Genomic DNA, 22100 nt, shown 5'->3' with positions numbered 1-22100 from the left:
AACTCACACAACAGCCCAATGCATTAAAACCAGGCATTCTCTGCTTCTTCATTGGTGCAAGGAGCCTTGTAGTAAATTAGTTCAGGATCTTCAGCCAAGTCCTGTAGTATGGAAGTCCCATCCGGTCTCTTCCTGATCATCTGATCACCATCTCTCTCTCTAAAACCACCATGAAGCACTCCTCATAATATCCTCCAATTGCTTAATTGTCCAGGTGTTCTTCCTCAACACGCACCCATCCAGGCAATGATCCTTGTAAAGTCTTAGCACACATTAGCACATCCTGTAATAATGTTTTGATGTGGGCGCCATGGGGTGCCACTTGGTTAGCCATCCTGAGTCCCTCTGCGGAGGTTGAGAAAGGACGGGATATAAAAGCCCCAAATAAATAAATAAATAAAGGAACCCCGCCAGCACCAGGATGCCGGGCCCTAGCAGACCCCCACCCACAATCCTCTTTAGCATTGTCCAGCTTCTGCATGACTAAGAAGTGACTCCCTTTGTATGAAACGGGGGTCTGGGCCATGAGTCTGCCTCCAGGCTCTATTCCCAGGGGGTCCCCCTCCTCAAGAGAGACTCCAGACAGGTTAGGATGAGTGGGGAATGGGACCCCCCCCCCAGGATCCCCCTTCCTCACATGCATACTTGTGGCGCCCCCCTGGACAGAAGTGGGGAGGGTGGCCAGCTGTTTACCCCTCCGGAGGAAGAAGGGAGAGGCCTTCCCTGGGTGGGGATTCTGGTGGAAGCGCGGCCCCTTCACTGGTCAAGCGTCCACTCTGTTCCTCCCTGGAGAAGGGGTGTTGTGGAGGGAGGGGTCTCTCTCTCTCTCTTTCCTGGGTCCTTCCATTTTTGTGTGTGTGTGGGGGGGGGCACCTGTATCTCTGGTGCCCGCCCTGCTGACCACAACCCCCCCTCCGGCCTCCCTCTCTTCCAGCTGACCCTGACCATCGTGCGCCAGACCGGGGGGCTGGGCATCAGCATCGCGGGGGGCAAGGGCTCCACCCCCTACAAAGGGGACGACGAGGTAACGCTGCTCCTGTTGTGGGGGAGCTCGGTGGGGGGCCAACACTGGCGGGGAGCATGAACGCCCACCAGCCACTTGCCCCTTTTGCTCCAAGGCTTGTCTCTCCTCCTTCCTCCCTTCCCTCCTTCAGGGCATCTTCATCTCCCGTGTCTCCGAGGAGGGTCCGGCTGCGCGCGCAGGGGTGCGAGTGGGGGACAAGCTCCTGGAGGTGAGCCGGGGGGAGGGAGGGGTCATGGGGGTGGTCACCTGTGGGGCCTCCAAGGGGCAACCTGACCCACAGAGGGATTTTGCTCAGAAATAGCAGTGGGCTCTCCCTAGCTGCTCTCCCAATGGCTCTTCGGAGGTTGGGTAGAAATATGGTAAATTTGACTGTGAGAGCCGTTCAGCAGTGGAACTCTCTGCCCCGGAGGGAGTGTGGTGGAGGCTCCTTCTCTGGAAGCTTTTAAGCAGAGGCTGGATGGCCATCTGTCAGGGGTGATTTGAATGCAATATTCCTGCTTCTTGGCAGAATGGGGTTGGACTGGATGATGGCCCAGGAGGTCTCTTCCAACTCTTTGATTCTATGATTCTATAAATAAATCAATAAGTAAATAAATAAATATTGAGCAGGCGGGGCCAGTGTTCCAGTTTTCAATGTGCCAGACTGGCCACTGAATCCAGATTCATCCAACTTGTGCATGAATCCCACTCATGCAATAATAACAATAATAGTAGTAGTAGTAGTAGTAGTAGTAGTAGTATTTATTTATTTACTTACTTTATTTGTAGTAATAATAATAATATAATAAAAATAACTCAAGCCAACAAGTATTTTTCTTCAGATAGAATTTTAGATCATTCTTACATAACTTTTAACGCTGAATTAAGATCTATGTTCATTTTTTCTCTACCACGTGTAGTTTTTGTAATTAATTAATGCATTTACATTACATCAATTAATATCAGTTTGCATTAACTATTCAATTAGTCTCATTGCAAAAACTAAATGTGGTAGAGAAAAAAATAAACACACATCTGAATTCAGAGCGAAAAAACACTAAGAATGTTCTTGTGGGTTTTTTCGGGCTATATGGCCATGTTCTAGAGGCATTCTCTCCTGACGTTTCGCCTGCATCTATGGCAAGCACCCTCAGAGGTAGTGAGGATGCTACCTCTGAGGATGCTTGCCATAGATGCAGGCGAAACATCAGGAGAAAATGCCTCTAGAACATGGCCATATAGCCCGAAAAAACCCACAAGAACCTAGTGATTCCAGCCATGAAAGCCTTCGACAATACTCTAAGAATGACCTAAAATTCTGTCTGAATTAAAATACTAGTTGGCTTGTGTTACATGAATATGATGCGAAATGTGCAGCCTTTATAGAAGTCCGCTGTAACGTAGCATTCGTCATATTTTGAAATGTTGACGTGATGGGAAAAGGATAAAGACATATTTAGAATCAGAATAAAAGTTTATTTCAACTGTGCTACTCTAGTTTCTGATAATTACAAAAAGTTTGATTGTATTGGCTTGTGTAATAATAATAATAATAATAATAATAATAATAATAATATGCAACTCCAGAATGAGAAATAGTTGGCAGGATTCCTGCTTGGTCTTGCTTTTTGGTGGCCAGGTGGGCTGCCTTTGACCTGAAGTGACGTGGGTTTGTCTTGCATGTGGCCAGGAGGGGCCGGACCAGGTTGACCACTTCCTCGCTCCCACCGCCCCCCCCCCCCATCTCCCCAGGTGAATGGCGTGTCGCTGCACTGTGCGGAGCACCACTTGGCAGTGGAAGCCCTGCGGGGGTCCGGCAGCTCCGTCTCCATGACCGTCCTGCGGGAGCGGATGGTGGAGCCCGAGAACGCCGTCACGGTGACCCCACTGCGCCCCGAGGACGACTACAGCCCCCGGGAGAGGAGGGGCGGCCTGCAGTTCCCTGAGCGGCCGGACGGAGCTGGCCCCCCCACAGAGCGCCTCTCCGCCTGCCTCATGCGCAACGAGCGCGGCCTAGGCTTCAGCATCGCGGGCGGCAAGGGCTCCACCCCATATCGGACGGGGGACACGGTGAGTCATTGGGGTCAAAGGGTGCCATGGGGGCAAGGGGTGGCCCCCACCCCACCCTTGTCATAAATACTTTTTAAACAAAGGTTCATGTACATCAGGACAACATTAGACATACAGATTCTATGTAACTACTAGACATGGATAGACTTGCGTCGGATAACTCGTTGCTCGTAATAATTTCGCTAAAATTAACTTTTTGAAGCTATATCGAAGTTTTTTAAAAAACGGAAGTCCCTTTGCCCTTCCAAAGCTTTTTCTGCCATTTTTGTTACGAATCAGGAAGTGAGTCGGAAATGATTCAGCTTTTCTCTGCTTCTGGTCCTTGGCTTCGGCTCAAGCCAGAGAAGCCAGTTTTAAACCAGAGAAGGAAGGGATTTTCTCTGTTTGCTTTTCCCCACTTCTGAAGTAAAACAACTACTTTCAAAGTAAAGGCCACCCAGTGAAACTGGAAAGAACACTTTCAAACCATTAACGAAAGGATTCAGAAGTCTCGGAAGTTTCGAAAAGTTTTGAACATTTTTTCTGTGAAAATCAAAATTGGGTTGTTGAATCACTGGGTTGTTGTAGGTTTTTTCGGGCTATATGGCCATGGTCTAGAGGCATTCTCTCCTGACGTTTTGCCTGCATCTATGGCAAGCATCCTCAGAGGTTGTGAGGTCTGTTTGAACTAGGAAAAAGGGTTTATATATCTGTGGAATGACAGGGTGGGACAAAGGACTCTTGTCTGCTGGAGCTAGGTGGGAACGTTTCAACTGACCACCTTGATTAGCATTTGATGGCCTGGCAGTGCCTGGGGCAATCTTTTGTTGAGAAGTGATTAGATGTCCTTGTTTGTTTCCTCTCTGTTGTGCTGTTGTAATTTTAATACTAGTAGCCAGATTTTGTTCATTTCCATTATTTTTGTTCATTTTCAAAAAACGCTGTAAAATATTATTATTTGAGAACACAGAAATGCTGGACCACTCTCACAACCACCAGGTCAGGCTACACAGAGAAGCCATTGAAATCCACAAGAAGCAGGTGGACAATTTCAACAGAAAGGAGGAAACCATGAAAATGAACAAAATCTGGCCAGCAGTATATAAAAAAACCTCTAAAATTACAACAGCAAAACAGCAGAGAGGAAACAAACAAGGACATCTAATCACCTCTCAACAAAAGTTTGCTCTAGGCACTGCCAGGCCATTATACGCTAATCAAGGTGGTAAGTTGAAACATTCCCACCTAGCTCCAGCAGACAAGAGTCCTCTGTCCCACCCCGGTCATTCCACAGATATATAAACCCTTTTTTCCTAGTTCCAACAGACCTCACTACCTCTGAGGATGCTTGCCATAGATGCAGGTGAAACGTCAGGAGAAAATGCCTCTAGAATGTGGCCATATATAGCCCAAAAAAACTACAACAACCCAATCTTAGAGTTGTTTCTTTGGACAAGTTGGGCCCCATTCATATAACTGCCCTCAGTGGTGCAGTGGGTTAAACCGCTGAGCTGCTGAACTTGTTGACCGACAGGTCGCAGGTTCGAATTCAGGGAGCAGGGTGAGCTCCCACTGTTAGCTCCAGCTTCTGCCAACCTAGCAGCTTGAAAACATGCCAATGTGAGTAGATATTTATTATTATTTATTATTATTTACACCATTTCTACCCCGCCCTTCTCACCCCCCGAGGGGGGACTCAGGGCAGCTAACACAGGCAGTAGATGCCACTACATCAGCAACACAATATAAAATCATAATATATATAGCAGATTAGAAACAGTAACACTAATTAAAATCACATAATCACAAATCACATAGTCACAAAGTCACACTTGCAAATTTTGTATTTTGCCTGTTTGTTTGTTTTGTTCTATTAGAAATATAATACAATTGACTGGTTGCCCCTGGCACGACAAATAAATAAATAGCCGTTTCCAATTGTTGTAACAGTCCTGTGGTCCAGGTTCTGTATTTAAAGTGCTGCTGTGCCCACTGGCCAAAACCCTGGCTCCAAAACCACAATTTTAATTTTTTTTTTCTAAAAGAAAGGAGGGAGGACGCCGATCTGATCTCGCTGTGGAGCGAATTCCACAAACGGGGGGCCACCACTGAGAAGGCTCTGTCCCTCGTCCCCACCAGATGCGTTTGCAAAGTAGTTTGAGCCACTTCACCTCTTTCTGAGGGCTTACTAGGCTTAATCTTTTTAATTTTTATTACTTTCTTCTTTTGAGCTGAAAGATCAGTCTTTTCTGAATCTTCTATTGCAATGGAAGGAAGCAGAGCTTGCTCATACAAAGCCGCTTTCAAGCGTAACTCTCTATTTTTCCTTGTTTGCGGCGTGAAAGCTCTGCAAATGTCACATGCCTGGGAGAGATGTTCTTCTCCCAGGCAAACAAGGCAATTAGGGTGCGCATCGTTGTCCGGGTATTTATTAGGACACGATACACACTTTTTGAAAGATGTAGTAGTCATTGTTTAAAGTAAGAGTCTCTCTCTCTCTCGTTGCTGCTTTTTAGCGCGGATTGAAAGAACTGAAGATTGAAAGATTGAAGTGGCCACATGACCTTGGAGGTGTCTAGGGCAATGATGGGCAACCTTTTGAGTTTGGTGTGTCAATACTCACCAAAAAACCGAGCATAACTCGAGTGGGGTGTCACTTCGAGAAAAACCCATAATTTCATGATATTTATAGTTTAATAACAAAAATATATTATTGTAACATATAACTGTATTTAATAAACCAAAAACCAATTATATTCTGCTTTGGTTAGACCACATCTGGAATATTGTGTCCAATTCTGGGCACCACAATTCAAGAGAGATATTGACAAGCTGGAATGTGTCCAGAGGAGGGCGACTAAAATGATCAAGGGTCTGGAGAACAAGCCCTATGAGGAGTGGCTTAGGGAACTGGGCATGTTTAGCCTGAAGAAGAGAAGGCTGAGAGGAGATAGGATAGCCATGTATAAATATGTGAGAGGAAGCCACAGGGAGGAGGAGGGAGCAAGCTTGTTTTCTGCTTCCCTGGAGACTAGGACGCAAGGGAACAATGGCTTCAAACTCCAAGAGAGGAGATTCCATCTGAACATTAGGAAGAACTTCCTGACTGTGAGAGCCGTTCAGCAGTGGAACTCTCTGCCCCGGAGGGAGTGTGGTGGAGACTCCTTCTTTGGAAGCTTTTAAGCAGAGGCTGGATGGCCATCTGTCAGGGGTGATTTGAATGCAATATTCCTGCTTCTTGGCAGAATGGGGTTGGACTGGATGGCCCATGAGGTCTCTTCCAACTCTTTGATTCTATGATTCTATGTTCAGCAGTGGAACTCTCTGCCCTGGAGGGAGTGTGGTGGAGGCTCCTTCTTTGGAAGCTTTTAAGCAGAGGCTGGATGGCCATCTGTCAGGGGTGATTTGAATGCAATATTCCTGCTTCTTGGCAGAATGGGGTTGGAGTGGATGGCCCATGAGGTCTCTTCCAACTCTTTGATTCTATGATTCTATGTTCAGCAGTGGAACTCTCTGCCCTGGAGGGAGTGTGGTGGAGGCTCCTTCTTTGGAAGCTTTTAAGCAGAGGCTGGATGGCCATCTGTCAGGGGTGATTTGAATGCAATATTCCTGCTTCTTGGCAGAATGGGGTTGGACTGGATGGCCCAGGAGGTCTCTTCCAACTCTTTGATTCTATGATTCTATGATATTTAACTTACCTGCTTTTTCTATAATGCCATATATCTTGGCATTATAGAAAAATGCTGGTGTAGGAGCCGAGGATGAAATGTCCTTCTTGGGATGCGGCCCCATCTTCTCTGTATGCGGCCGCATGCGGCTGTGTGTCATCGAAAATAGCTACGTGTGTCAGTGCTGACACACGTGTCATAGGTTCGCCATCATGGGTCTAGGGACAACGCTGGCTCTTTGGCTTAGAAATGGGGATGAGCCCCACAACTGGACGTAATGTCAGGGGAGCACCTTGACCTTTGCTATACAACTTTCATTCAGTTCATTCAAACCATACATCTTATTTTTGATTGTGACAGCATGGGAGAGAGCCTGGCCAGGTTGGCAGGCAGCGAGGGTGACACGCGATCCCTCCACTGCCCACCGATGCTGCCTGGCCAGGACTATTTCTGGCTCCACTGACGTGAGCCTCTGCTCGCCCTGCCCGGTGTGTGGGGGGGGAGACACTGCCCTGCTTCCCTCCTGGAGTTTTCTGGGGGTGACTTTCTCTGGGGGGGCCCTCTTCTTCTCCGCAGGGGATCTTCATCTCTCGGATTGCGGAGGGCGGCGCGGCCCATCGGGACGGGACCCTGCGAGTGGGAGACAGGGTCATCCTGGTGAGTCGTTGGGGCCGGCACAAACGGGGTGGGGGTCACTTCACCCCCCCTTCCCTTCCAAGAGTACGTGGTCCTCTGGTGGGCCAGGGACGGTGGGCCACCTCTCAGCAGGGCGGGTCTTGGGGCTTTACCGTCTTTTTCTCGGGCCTTTGGAGGGGGGCCCGGGGCCCTCGTGGAGGGAGTGGTGTCTTTCTTTCCAATCTTCTTCCCCCCCCCTCCCCCCTCTCCCCCCAAATCTTCTGGCTTCTTCCAGCCTTCCTTGGAGGGGGGCTGCCTCTCTGCCCAGCAGCCTTGGCAAGAGCAAGTGGGGCTCCAGTGGGGTAAGCCCCGAGACGGCCTGGTCAGTGCTGGCTTCCGTCCGTCTGTCCGTCTGTCTCTGCCTGGCCTGCCTGCTACCCCCCCCCCCCCCCAGCCCCCGCCTGCCCCTTCTTTCCTCCCTCCTTTTCTTCTCTCTGCTGGCTATTCCTTTCAGTCTCTCCAGCCCCCCAAATGGTGACAGAGGCAAAGGGTAGGTGGGTGGGTGGGTGGGAGGGAGAGGCCAGCCCCCCCTTCCTGCACAGAGCCCCCTTTTGTTCCCCATCGTCTTCTGGGGCCGGCTTTGGGGAGGAAGGGGGGGCGTTGGGGGCCTCGTCCCGCGATGCCCGGCTGTGCTCCCGGGAGGCGTCCGGCCCAGGGCGCTCTTCCTCTCCTTGGGGGGCGGCCGACTTGACGCTGGTTTGGGGCCCTTCCAGATCAATGGGGTAGACATGACGGAAGCCAGGCATGACCAGGCCGTAGCGCTGCTTACCGCCGCCTCCCCCTCCATTGCCCTCCTGGTTGAGAGAGAGGCTGCCTCCGCCGCTGCCACTGCTGCCGCACTTCTTCCGGGTGAGGGGGCCCCCGCTGCTGCCCAGGGGCTCCGTGCCCAGAGGGCCCCCTCCCCACCCCCAGCGCCGCTGACCGCTCACCGAGGGAGCCCCACTGAGGAGGAGGAAGAGGACAACGAGGAGGAGATGCCTGGACAGCACTCCCGCCAGACCCATCCCCTCGAGGGCCAGTTCCCGGTGGAGGTAGGGGAGGGGGCAGGGGTCATGGCGAGAGGGGGGGTCCTTGGGAGTGAAAGGCTGGCTTCAACTGTTGGGCGAGTGGGCTTATTAACAAAAGACCTTCCTCATAAATGAACGACAGGGTAACTCAGCAGCAGCAACAGCGTGACCCAGCACCAGGAGCCCAAAGTGATAGAAGGAACACAAACACACAGACCAGTGTCATCTCTTCCATAGGAGGCTTGTCTTTAAAGCAAAATAATATGGTTGCAATATTTACAAAACCAAGGTTTCCATAACACAAATAAAAGTTCAGCCTGCACACTGAGACCTTCTCATAATGAGGCCTACCTCATACTGAGGCCTTCTCATAATGAGGTCTACCTCACAATGAGGCATTCTCATAACAAGGCCTACCTCACACTGAGGCCTTCTCATAATGAGGCCTATCTCACACTGAGGCCTTCTCATAATGAGGCCTACCTTATACTGAGGCCTTCTCATAATGAGGCCTACCTCACACTGAGGCCTTCTCATAACGAGGCCTACCTCACACTGAGGCCTTCTCATAATGAGGCCTACCTCACACTGAGGCCTTCTCATAATGAGGCCTACCTTATACTGAGGCTTTCTCATAATGAGGCCTACCTCATACTGAGGCCTTCTCATAACGAGGCCTACCTCACACGGAGGCCTTCTCATAATGAGGCCTACCTCACACTGAGGCCTTCTCATAATGAGGCCTACCTCATACTGAGGCCTTCTCATAATGAGGACTTCTCATAACGAGGCCTACCTCACACTGAGGCCTTCTCATAATGAGGACTTCTCATAATGAGGCCTACCTCACACTGAGGCCTTCTCATAATGAGGCCTACCTCACACTGAGGCCTTCTCATAACGAGGCCTACCTCACACTGAGGCCTTCTCATAATGAGGACTTCTCATAACGAGGCCTACCTCACACTGTGGCCTTCTCATAATGAGGCCTACCTCACACTGAGGCCTTCTCACACTGAGGACTTCTCATAACGAAGCCTACCTCACACTGTGGCCTTCTCATAATGAGGTCTACCTCACACTGAGGCATTCTCATACTGAGGCATTCTCATAACGAGGCCTGCCTCACACTGAGGCCTTCTCATAATGAGGCCTACCTCACACTGAGGCCTTCTCATAATGAGGCCTTCTCATAATGAGGCTTTCTCATAATGAGACCTACCTTATACTGAGGCCTTCTCATACTGAGGACCTCATAACGAGGCCTGCCTCACACTGAGGCCTTCTCATAACGAGGCCTACCTCACACTAAGGCCTTCTCATAACGATGCCTACCTCACACTGAGGCCTACTAACATTGAGGACTTCTCATACTGAGGTAAACTAACACTGAAGCCTTCTCATACTGAGGCTTCTCTCAAACTGAGGTGTTCCTAAGCAACAGGCACACCTGCTTATATTGAACTCTAGTTTTGGCTGAGTCATTGCATCCATTTTGTCTCCTGTGCCATTCTCATAATATAATATAACATAATATAATATATTGTATATACATATAATATTTATAATATTATAATGTAATACAATACTACTAATAATAATATATTATAATTATATATTTTATATTACATGTAATATTGCTAATAATACAATATAATGGTACAGTACAATACAGTAATATATAAAACTGATATTGTACTATGCTAATAGTACAATACATTTTATATACATATATTTATAATATTATAATGTCATACAGACATAATGTCAGACAGGCACCATCATTGCTGGCGTTTCGGAGAAAGGTCAAGACCTGGCTTTATGAACAAGCGTTTGGTTAACAGTGCAACTGAACATAGGAAGGCGGTAAATGGAACATAGGAATGATACAAGGATTATGAGTTCGGATCTGATTTCATTGAGGCGCTATGTTTGTTTCATGTTGTTTGTTAATTGTTGTGGATTGGTGTTGTTGATCCTGTTGTTATATTTGTTGTGTTTTTAATTGCACTGACATTGTTATGATAATTTGTACCCTGTAAACCGCATTGAGTCGCCTTTTTGGGCTGAAAAATGCGGTATAGAAATAAAGCAAAAAAAAATACAATACTACTACTAATAATATCTTATAATTATATATTTATATTACATGTAATGTTACTAATAACATTACAATATAATGGTATAGTACAATATAGTAATGTATAATACTGATATTGTGCTATGTAATAATATAATACATTGTATATAAATATATTTATAATATTATAATGTAATACAATACTACTACTAATAATATAATTATATTATAATCCTCACTATCCCTGAGGATACTTGCCATAGATGCAGGCGAAACGTCAGGAGAGAATGCCCTCTAGACCATGGTCATATAGCCCGAAAAAACCTACAACAACCCAATATATTATAATTATATATTTATATTACATGTAATATTGCTAATAATATTACAATATAATGGTATAGTACAATACAGTAATATATAATACTGATATTGTACTATGCTAATAGTACAATACATTATATATATATATATTTATAATATTATAATGTAATGCAATACTACTACTAATATATTATAATTATATATTTATATTACATGTAATATTGCTAATAACATTACAATATAATGGTATAGTACAATATAGTAATATATAATACTGATATGGTGCCATGCTAATAATAGAATACATTGTATATACATATATTTATAATATTATAATGTAATACAATACTACTACTAATAATATATTATAATTATATTATAATCCTCACTCCCTCTGAGGATGCTTGCCATAGATGTAGGCGAAACGTCAGGAGAGAATGCCTCTAGAACATGGCCAGATAGCCCGAAAAAAAAAACAACCTACAACCACCCAAGATATTATAATTATATATTTATATTACATGTAATATTGCTAATAACATTACAATATAATGGAATAGTACAATATAGTAATGTATAATACTGATATTGTGCTTTGCTAATGATATAATACATTGCATATAAATATATTATAATGTAATACAATACTACTACTAATAAATTATAATTATATATTTATTTTACATGTAATATTGATAATAACATTACAGTATAATGGTATAGTACAATATAGTAATATATGATACTGCTATTGTGCTATACCAATAATATAATACATTATATATACATATATTTATAATATTATAATGTAATGCAATATACTAATAATATAATTATATATTTTATATTACATGTAATATTGCTAATAATATTACAATATAATGCTATAGAACAATATAGTAATGTATGATACTGATCTTGTGCTATGCTATAATACATTGTATATGCATATATTTATAATATTATAATGTAATACAATACTACTAATAATAATCGTGATATTGTGCTGTGCTAATAGTATAGTATATTATATGTATATATGTGTTTGTGTGTGTGTGTGTGTATATATATATATATATATATATATACACACATACATACACCTTTTAAGCCGCTCTGAGTCCCCTTTGGGGTGAGAAGGGTGGCATATAAAGGTCCCAAATAAATAAATAAATTTGAAATTAAATTAAATTAAAAATATCTAGTTAATTTTTTGTGTTTCTGACAGTGCGGATGGGCCAATGGCAGCCTTTTTGGGGAGGGGGCCTTTGGGGGGAGGGTCAGGATGCTTCCTTTCTTGTCTTCCCGGCCTCAATTCCCCACTTGTGCCTTCCTGCCCCGCTCCCCTTTTGCAGGAGGTGTGCCTCGTCAAAGCTGGGGGGCCGCTGGGGCTCAGCATCGTGGGGGGCAGCGACCACTCCAGCCACCCCTTCGGCATCCATGAGCCGGGGGTCTTCATCTCCAAGGTAAGGGCCCAGTGGCATCCTCTTGGGGGGGGGGGTTGTGGCTCTGCACCTGCCCCCCTTTCCTCCCCCTTTGAGAGAGCCCCTGCTCCATGGTGCCTGTGCCCCCCATCCCATCCCTGCCTTGCAGGTGATCCCTCAAGGCTTGGCCGCCCGGAGCGGGCTGCGTGTTGGGGACCGGATCCTGGAGGTGAACGGCGTGGATTTGCGCCACGCGAAGCACCAGGAGGCCGTCAGCGCACTGCTCTCCTCGGCGCAGGAGCTGCAGATGGTGGTCCGGAGGGACCCTCCCCCACCCGGCATGGAGGTAGGGAGCTGGGACGTGGGGGGGGGGGGCACAAGAAGCCTTGGATCACCCCCAACCCCTGTTTCCTTTCTGCCTTGGGCTGCAGGAGATCTGCATTGAGAAGCGGCCGGGGGAGAAGCTGGGCATCAGCATCCGAGGGGGGGCCAAGGGCCACGTGGGGAACCCCTTCGACCCCACGGACGAAGGCATCTTCATCTCAAAGGTATGCTGGGGTGGGGGGCGCAAGGGCGCAATTGCAAAGGAGTCAGCCTGGCAGCCTGGGGAACCATTGCTTCTGGACTCGGTCAGTGGGGCTCTCAACCAAAGTACTGACTGACCGCAAAGGGGGCCCTCCCACCCCACCCTCCATGTGCCTCTCAGGCCCCCTCAATAATAATTATAACAATAACAATAGGCATTGACAATATCCTCACCTGTCAGCTGCAAAAAGCCACACAACTCGGATCTGCACGCAGCATAATCTATATAAATAAAAAAGTAATGTTCGTTTGTGGGATTTACATAACTCAAAAACCACTGGACGACTTGACACCAAATTTGGACATGATACTCCTAACAGACCAATGAGTGACCATCACTCATAACCCCCCCCCCAAAAAAAACAGTGGAAAGGACACCCCAAAAAGCTAAATGACGGAAAAGCTAAATGACGATACAAGGGAAAAAGAAAGGAAGAGGGAGGAAAGGAAAGAAAGAAAGGAAGAACAAAAGAAAGAAAGAAAGAAAGAAAGAAGAGAAAGAAAGAAGAGAAAGAACGAAAGAGAAAAGGAAGCATGGAAGCAAAGAGTGAAGGAAGGAAGGAGGTAGAGAAGAAAGGAGAAAAGAAGAATGAAAAGAAAAAGGGAAGGAAAGAAAGGGGTAGAGAAGGAAGGAAGAGAAAGTAAGAAAAAAGGAAATGAAGGAAAGAAGTAGAGAAGGAAGAAAGAAGAGAAAGAGGGAAGGAAGGAAGGAAAGAGAAGTATGGATGGAAGCAAAAAGCGAAGGGAGGAAGGAAAGAGGTAGAAAAGGAAGGAGGGAGAGAAGGAAAAAAGGGAAAGAAGAGGAAGGAAGGAGGGAAAGGAGAGAAAGAGGGAAGGAAGGAAAGAAGGAAAGACTGAAGGAAGGATGGAAAGAGGTAGAGAAGGAAGAAAGGAGAAAAAGAGGGATGAAAAGAAAAAGGGAGGAAAGAGGTAGAGAAGGAAAGACTGAAGGAAGGATGGAAAGAGGTAGAGAAGGAAGAAAGGAGAAAAAGAGGGATGAAAAGAAAAAGGGAGGAAAGAGGTAGAGAAGGAAAGACTGAAGGAAGGATGGAAAGAGGTAGAGAAGGAAGAAAGGAGAAAAAGAGGGATGAAAAGAAAAAGGGAGGAAAGAGGTAGAGAAGGAAAGACTGAAGGAAGGATGGAAAGAGGTAGAGAAGGAAGAAAGGAGAAAAAGAGGGATGAAAAGAAAAAGGGAGGAAAGAGGTAGAGAAGGAAAGACTGAAGGAAGGATGGAAAGAGGTAGAGAAGGAAGAAAGGAGAAAAAGAGGGATGAAAAGAAAAAGGGAGGAAAGTGGTAGAGAAGAAAGGTGAGAAGGAAAGAAAAAAAGGGAAGGAAGGAAGGAAAGAGGGAGCGAAGGAAGGAGGGAAAGAGAGAAAGAGGGAGGGAACGTTGGCCACAGCAACGCGTGGTGGGTACAGCTAGTAGTAGTAGTAATAATCATAATCATAATAACTTTATACCCCGCCACCATCTCCCTAAGGGGACTTGGGGCAACTTACATGAGGCCAAGCCCAACAACACATCAGTAGAAACAAAACAGCAAGCAAATAAAACAGTACAATTAATATAACTCACATGTAAACAATAACACACAGAATTTAAAAACTTATCATGCAGTCCTAGGCACTTGGGAAGGGCCCGACGAGTGATCCAACACAAAAGCCAGCAGAGTGCTCTTGTTTGCTGTGTATACATCCTGTTGTGTTTATAGTAATAATAATAATAATAATAATAATAATAATAATATCACACAGTCTTAAACGCTTGGGAAGTGTTCAGCTTGTTATTTTATGATACGAAATCCAGCATTTCGATCTCGTTTGCTGTGTCATACTGTGTTTTTGTATCAGTAAAATAATACTAATACTACTACTACTAATAGTAATAATTTTTGCGTCAGGAGCAACTTGAGAAACTGCAAGTCACATCTGGTGTGAGGGAATTGGCTGCCTGCAAGGACATTGCCCAGGCGACATTGCCTGATGTTTTGATGTTTTACCATCCTTGTGGGATGGTACTACTAATAGTAATAATAATAATTATTATTATTGTTGTTGTCCAAGGCTTTCATGGCCAGAATCACTGGGTTGTTGTAGTTTTTTTCAGGCTATATGGCCATGTTCTAGAGGCATTCTCTCCTGATGTTTCGCCTGCACCTATGGCAAGCATCCTCAGAGGTAGTGAGGGTGCTTGCCATAGATGCAGGCGAAACGTCAGGAGAGAATGCCTCTAGAACATGGCCATATAGCCCGAAAAAACCTACAACAACCCAATTATTATTTATTTATGCACCGCCACCATCTCCCAGAGGCACTTGGGGCGTCTCATAGAGCACTCAAAATACACAGAGTGCAGAAACAAAACATAAACAATAAACAGCCAACAGAAACATCACAGTTTCACCATATCCCCTGATTAACAACAACAAAATACAGCAATTGGCGCAGGTGAAAACAGCAGAAATGGATCTCAATCTTGTAAAGTCCTTGATAAAGAATCTGGAGGTCCTCATAAATATTCGCAAAGAATCTAAACATGGCCGAAGGCTTGTCGGAAAAGACATGTCTTCCATTGTGTGTGGAAGGCTTGGAGGGTGGGGGCTAGCCTGATCTCCCTGGGGAGGGCATTCCAAACCGAGGGGCCACCACCGAGAAGGCTCAATCTATCATCCCCACCAGCTGCACTTGAGATGGAGGTGGGACCTCCCTGGTAGATCTCAAAGCCCGTGCCGGTTCATAGGGCTTGGCCTCATGTTAGCCGCCCAAAGTCCCCCTTGGGGAGGTGGTGGCAGGGTATAAATAAAGATGATGATGATGATTATGGTTATGGTTATTATTATTATAGAAAGAGGTGCAGTTTCCAAGATAGGTTGGACCCAAAGTGTATAGGGCTTGATAGGTGATCACCTGCACTTTGATGCCGGTGACTGGAAACTCACCGGCAGGCTATGGAATCTGCTTTAGTAGAGGCGTGGTATGCTCCCTATAACCTATAACCCAGTGGTTCCCAACCTGTGGTCTATGGACCACCAATGGTCCGCAGGGACTAAAATACGTTCCACGGCCTCATCGTTGCTACACCCTTGCAACGATAGCGACTGGTCTTGCAAAACCCTCTGATAGTGCTGAGGCTTATTCTGTGAGCAAGCAGATGGCAACTAATGAATGGCATGTGTTCTGTATCAGAAACTTGGGCTGATGTGGTCTCTCCAATGCAGTTTTCTGAATCAGCTCCCTAAAGAACCAAACCCAGTCTAGAGTTGACCAAAAACTGATTTGCAATCTGTTTGGTGCTAATGTAATGTTGGAGAGTGAGTGGACCCTGCTCAATAAAAGATTGGGAACCACTGCTCTAACTCAATGGAAGGCACTTGTCATCATGCAGATGCCAGCCCAATAATAATAATAATAATAATAATAAACAATTTTATTTAATACCCCGCCACCATCTATCTCCCCAATGGGGACTCGGGGCAGCTAACATGGGGCCAAAGCCCAACAGCATATTACAATAAAATAAAACCAAAACACAATAACAACACAGTAAAATACATACAACATATGAGTATAAAATATACAGTAAAATAACATAACATAACATAACATAACAACGAGTGGGCCGCATGTGCAAGATAAAACTAAAATACTAACAATTCTAAAATCAGGATGAGATAGGGATGGAGCAGATTGTTTGTGGGGGAGAAACTCGTAAGGGAATGGAGTCATAAAAATAGGCCTTCATACAGGGGGGCAAATAGACTCTGGGGACAAAAAAAAAACGTTGAGGGGGAGCAACTGTGTATGATAATATGGCTACTCTCCAAAAGCACATCGGAAAAGCCAAGTTTTGAGATCCCTCTTGAAAATTTCTAAGGTGGGGGCCTTCCTAATCTCACCGGGCCATGAGTTCCAAAGTGGGGGGGGGGGCACAGAGAAGAAGGCTCTCTCCCTTGTGCCCACAAGACGAGCCTGTGATAATGGCAAGGGCGGAAGGAGAGCCTCCCCTGAGGATCTAAGAACTCGGGCTGGCTCATAGAGAGAGAGATGGTCACCAAAGGTAGGCGGGTCCCAAGCCCCTGCCTTTCCCCCATCACACTGCCCCCAAGTAGAGCTGCCAGACCCCCAACTCTTTTGGTGTGCCCCCCAGGAAAGGGGTGTGTGTGTGTGGGAGGCCGTAACGACGCTTGATTGTTCTGAGCCTGGGTGGTCACTCTGTGCCTCGCGTGCCCACCCCTTTGCACGTCCCTCCAGCAGCAGCTGTTGGGAACGGGCGGGGGGGGGGGGGGGTCACGTGTTGAACGGGCCCGCCTGTTGCCATCCCTCAAGCCCAGGATAGCGTTAGGGGGCCAAGGCCTCTTTGCCGGACACTGCCGGCCTCAGGGATGGTGCTATCTGATTTGGGGGGGGGGGGGCTTCTTGGGGGCAGGGCTCCAAGAATAGGATCCCCCTTCCCAGGGTCCCCTCCTCTCTCTTGGCTGGGCCCAATCCTCCTCTCTTTCTATCTCTCTCTCTCTTGGAGAACAAGCCCTATGAGGAGCGGCTCAAAGAGCTGGGCATGATTAGCCTGCAGAATAGAAGGCTGAGAGGAGACATGATGAGGGCCATGTATAAATATGTGACGGGAAGTCATAAGAAGGAGGGAGTGAACTTGTTTTCTGCTGCCCTGGAGACTAGGACACAATAATAATAATAATAATAATAATAATAATAATAATAATAACTTTAAAGAACAGGATCCCCCTCCCCAGGACCCTCTCCTCTCCCTTGGCTGGGCTCAATCCTCCTCTGTTTCTCTCTCTCTCTCGGATAACTAGCCCTATGAGGAGCGGCTCAAAGAGCTGGGCATGTTTAGCCTGCAGAAGAAAAGGCTGAAAGGAGACATGATGAGGGCCATGGATAAATATGTGACGGGAAGTCATAAGAAGGAGGGAGCGAACTTGTTTTATTGCTTTGTTGTTATTGTTTTGATTGTTTTGGTTTGCTTATGAGTTGTATGTATTGGTATGCTCTTGTTTTATTGAGGGCCTTGGCCTTTGTAACCCGCATCAAGTCCTTCGGGAGATGCTAGCGGGGTACAAATAAAGTTAATAATAATAATAATAATAACTTGTTTTCTGCTGCCCTGGAGACTAAGACACAATAATAATAATAATAATAATAATAATAATAATAATAATAATACTTTATTTATCTCCCAAGGGGACTCGGGGCGGCTTATATGAGGCCAAGCCCAGCAATACAACGATGCAAATGTACAACTATAATAATAATAATAATAATAATAATAACAACAATAATAGTAACAATAACAACAACAACTTTAAAGAACAGGATCCCCCTCCCCAGGGCCCCCTCCTCTCCCTTGGCTGGGTCCAATCCTCCTCTCTTTCTTTCTTTCTTTCTTTCTTTCTTTCTTTCTTTCTCTCTCTCTTGGAGAACAAGCCCTATGAGGAGCGGCTCAAAGAGCTGGGCATGTTTAGCCTGCAGAAGAAAAGGCTGAAAGGAGATATGATGAGCGCAATATATAACTTTGTGACGGGAAGTCATAAGAAGGAGGGAGCGAACTTGTTTTATTGCTTTGTTGTTATTGCTTTAATTGTTTTGGTTTGCTTATGAGTTGTGTCCCTATTGTTATGCTATTGTTTTATTGAGGGCCTCGGCCTTTGTAAGCCGCATCGAGTCCTTCGGGAGATGCTAGCAGAGTACAAATAAAGATAATAATAATAATAATAATAATAATAACTTGTTTTCTGCTGCCCTGGAGACTAAGACACAATAATAATGTATTGTCGAAGGCTTTCATGGCCGGAATCACTCAATTCTTGTGGGTTTTTTCGGGCTATATGGCCATGTTCTAGAGGCATTTTCTCCTGACGTTTCGCCTGCATCTGTGGCAAGCATCCTCACCTCTGAGGACCTCACCTCTGAGGATGCTTGCCACAGATGCAGGCGAAACGTCAGGAGAAAATGCCTCTAGAACATGGCCATATAGCCCGAAAAAACCCACAAGAACTGACACAATAATAATAATAATAATAATAATAATAATAATAATAATAATACTTTATTTATCTCTCAAGGGGACTCAGGGCAGCTTATATGAGGCCAAGCCCAGCAATACAACGATGCAAATGTACAACTATAATAATAATAATAATAATAATAATAATAATAATTTATTTATACCCCGCCACCATCTCCTCAAGGGGACTCTGGGCAGCTTACATGAGGCCAAGCCCAACAACACATCAGTAAACAACAAAACAGCAAGCAAATAAAACAGTACAATTAGTATAACTCACATATAAACAATAACACAGAGAATTTAAAAACCTTATGGCCGGGCCAAATGCAATAAATTAAATTTTTCGAAATAAATACTGGGTGTGAACAGAGGTAGGATGTATCTAAGCAGGAGGGTTTTAAAAGATAATGTCAGACAATGGGATTATGCATGCACCGGGATTGTGGCGCAGCTGGCTGAATGTCAGCTGCATTAAGATCACTCTGACCAAAAAGGTCATGAGTTCGAAGCCAGCCCAGGTTGGAGTGGGTTTCCAACCAATTGTGTAGCCCGTTGTCGACCTTTGCAACCCGAAAGACAGTTGCATCTGTCAAGTAGGAAAATAAGGTACCACCTTAAAGTGTGGGGAGGCTAAATTAACTGATTTATGAGGCCAAAAAGAAGACTCCAGCGGGGAAGCATGCGGGGAATGCGGAAGAGCTTCATCAGTGTCGCAGATGGACGATGAAAGCGACAGCTCCCCTGGCGGCCAGAAAAAAGTTAAATAGCCTCTGTGTATGTCTGTATATGTTGTATGTTAAAATTGGCATTGAATGTTTGCCATATATGTGTACACTGTAATCCGCCCTGAGTCCCCTGCGGGGTGAGGAGAAGGGCGGAAGAGAAAAGCTGTAAATAAATAAATAAATGGAACAATGGCTCCAAACTACAAGAAAAGAGATTCCATCTGAACATGAGGAAGACCTTCCTGACTGTGAGAGCTGTTCAGTTGTGGAACTCTCTGCCCCGGAGTGTGGTGGAGGCTCCTTCTTTGGAAGCTTTTAAGCAGAGGCTGGATGGCCATCTGCCGGGGGTGCTTTGAATGTGATTTTTCTGCTTGTTGGCAGAATGGGGTTGGACTGGATAGCCCAGGAGGTCTCTTCCAACTCTAGGATTCTATGATTCTGCCTTTAGGTTTTTAAATCCTTGTGTATTATTGTTTATATGTGAGTAATATTAATTGTATTGTTTTATTTGCTTATTGCTTTGTTGTGTTTACTGATGTGTTGTTGGGCTTGGCCTCATGTAAGCCCCTCCGAGTCCCCTTGGGGAGATGGTGGCAGGGTATAAATAAAGTTTTATTATTATTATTATTATTATTATTATTATAGAATCATAGAATCATAGAATCAAAGAGTTGGAAGAGACCTCATGGGCCATCCAGTCCAACCCCATTCTGCCAAGAAGCAGGAATATTGCATTCAAATCACCCCTGACAGATGGCCATCCAGCCTCTGCTTAAAAGCTTCCAAAGAAGAAGCCTCCACCACACTCCGGGGCAGAGAGTTCCACTGCTGAACGGCTCTCCCAGTCAGGAAGTTCCTCCTCATGTTCAGATGGAATCTCCTCTCTTGTCGTTTGAAGCCATTACTCCCTTGCGTCCTAGTCTCCAAGGAAGCAGAAAACAAGCTTGCTCCCTCCTCCTCCCTGTGGCTTCCTCTCACATATTTATACATGGCTATACATTATTATTATAGGTCAGCTCGACAGGGGCAGCTGCGCGTGACGGGCGCCTGCGTGTGGGTTTGCGCATCCTGGAGGTGAACCACCAGAGCCTTCTGGGCATGACGCACACGGAGGCCGTGCAGGTCCTGCGAGGCGTGGGAGACGCCCTCCTCATCCTGGTCTGCGAGGGCTTCGACCCCAAGGCCGTGGCCGCCATGGAGGTGGGTGCTTGGGCGCGACACTCCCTCGCTGCCTTGGCATGGTCAGTCATGGTCAGTCAAGTGACCACTGCCCCCCTCTCTCTTTGTGCAGATGTCTCCGGGCATCATCGCCAACCCCTTCGCGGCCGGGATCGGGCGCAAGAACAGCCTGGAGAGCATCTCCTCCATTGACCGCGACCTCAGCCCAGAGGAGCTGGACATCCTCCAGAAGGTGAGGGCGGGGGGCGGGGGCGTCATTGCTGGAGATGGAGTCGTTTTGGGGGCGCGGGCGGGGGGGGGGGGCAGGACCCGGCTCCTGACGGTCCCTCTTTGTCCCCAGGAGATGGAGATGGTCAGGGAGACGGCCCAGTGGGAGAGGGAAGAGGCCGAGGAAGCGGTGAGGCCCCGGCCCTGGCCCCTCCCCGCTCCGTGCCCCCCCCCCCCCCTAGAATGCTCTCCTTCTGTTGGCTTGCTTCTCTGGCTCAGGGCTTCTGAAGGCAAGGGGGGAGCAAAAAAGGCCCCCAATTGCCTCCTGGATGTGGCTGCCCTGCTTGTGCTTGGAGGGGGGGGGGGCTTCAGTGTTGCGGTCACGGTCACTTTGGAAGCGAAGGAGCGAGGGACGCTTGGGGAGTCTTGGCCATTGTTTGAATGCCGTGCTCAATGGGGAGCGAGGCCAGAGCTTTGGGGGGGGGGGTCACAGTGGGAGGGCAGCCCTTTCTTCTTCCTGTTGAGCCTTTTAAGCTTGGCCGCTTCCAACTTCACGCACCATCTCTGCTAAATAGACCACAACACCCCACCCCCCCCTTTGACCGGCCCAACTTTGGCCTTCCAGATGTCTTGGACTCCAACTCCCACCATTCCGAACAGCCTCCAGCTTTTTTCGTTTTCTTGTCGTTTCGTTGTTATTGTTGAAAGAAAAAGGCCAAGTATTCGAAAAGTTTAATGATTAGGCTGATCCAGTGGTTCTCAACCTGGGGGTCGCGACCCCTAGAGGGGTCGCGAGGGGGTGTCAGAGGGGTCGCCAAAGACCATCACAGACAGTATTGTCTGTTGGTCCTGGGAGTTCTGTGTGGGAAGTTTGGCCTAATTCTATCGTTGGTGGGCTTCAGAATGCTCTTTGGTAGTATAGAATCATAGAATCCTAGAATCATAGAATCTTAGAGTTGGAAGAGACCTCCCGGGCCATCCAGTCCAACCCCATTCTGCCAAGAAGCAGGAATATTGCATTCAAATCACCCCTGACAGATGGCCATCCAGCCTCTGCTTAAAAGCTTCCAAAGAAGGAGCCTCCACCACACTCCGGGGCAGAGAGTTCCACTGCTGAACGGCTCTCACAGTCAGGAAGTTCTTCCTCAT

At 46.4% G+C, this 22100-nt stretch overlaps 1 protein-coding gene across 8 annotated transcripts in view; it reads left to right on the top strand.

Moving 5' to 3' along the window:
* Positions 1–22100, top strand: part of SCRIB (scribble planar cell polarity protein) — an 86517-nt gene that overhangs the window by 34781 nt on the left and 29636 nt on the right. For 5 of the 8 annotated variants that reach the window (XM_067467192.1, XM_067467194.1, XM_067467191.1 and 2 more), the window contains 11 exons: positions 935–1024; positions 1155–1232; positions 2756–3073; positions 7297–7377; positions 8109–8426; positions 12162–12272; positions 12400–12576; positions 12662–12778; positions 20577–20765; positions 20857–20976; positions 21085–21141. In XM_067467192.1, coding sequence (XP_067323293.1) covers positions 935–1024; positions 1155–1232; positions 2756–3073; positions 7297–7377; positions 8109–8426; positions 12162–12272; positions 12400–12576; positions 12662–12778; positions 20577–20765; positions 20857–20976; positions 21085–21141 — 1656 coding nt within the window. Of the gene's footprint in view, positions 1–934; positions 1025–1154; positions 1233–2755; positions 3074–7296; positions 7378–7630; positions 7718–8108; positions 8427–12161; positions 12273–12399; positions 12577–12661; positions 12779–20576; positions 20766–20856; positions 20977–21084; positions 21142–22100 lie in introns of those variants that run through there. The other 3 variants (XM_067467196.1, XM_067467190.1, XM_067467195.1) reach the window with 3 other exon arrangements.

This window comes from Anolis sagrei, chromosome 4 (genome assembly GCF_037176765.1).
Source record: "Anolis sagrei isolate rAnoSag1 chromosome 4, rAnoSag1.mat, whole genome shotgun sequence".
In the NCBI taxonomy this organism is placed as follows: domain Eukaryota; kingdom Metazoa; phylum Chordata; class Lepidosauria; order Squamata; family Dactyloidae; genus Anolis; species Anolis sagrei.
The sequence above is the reverse complement of the archived record's forward strand: the minus strand, read 5'-3'. Positions and strand labels throughout refer to the sequence as shown.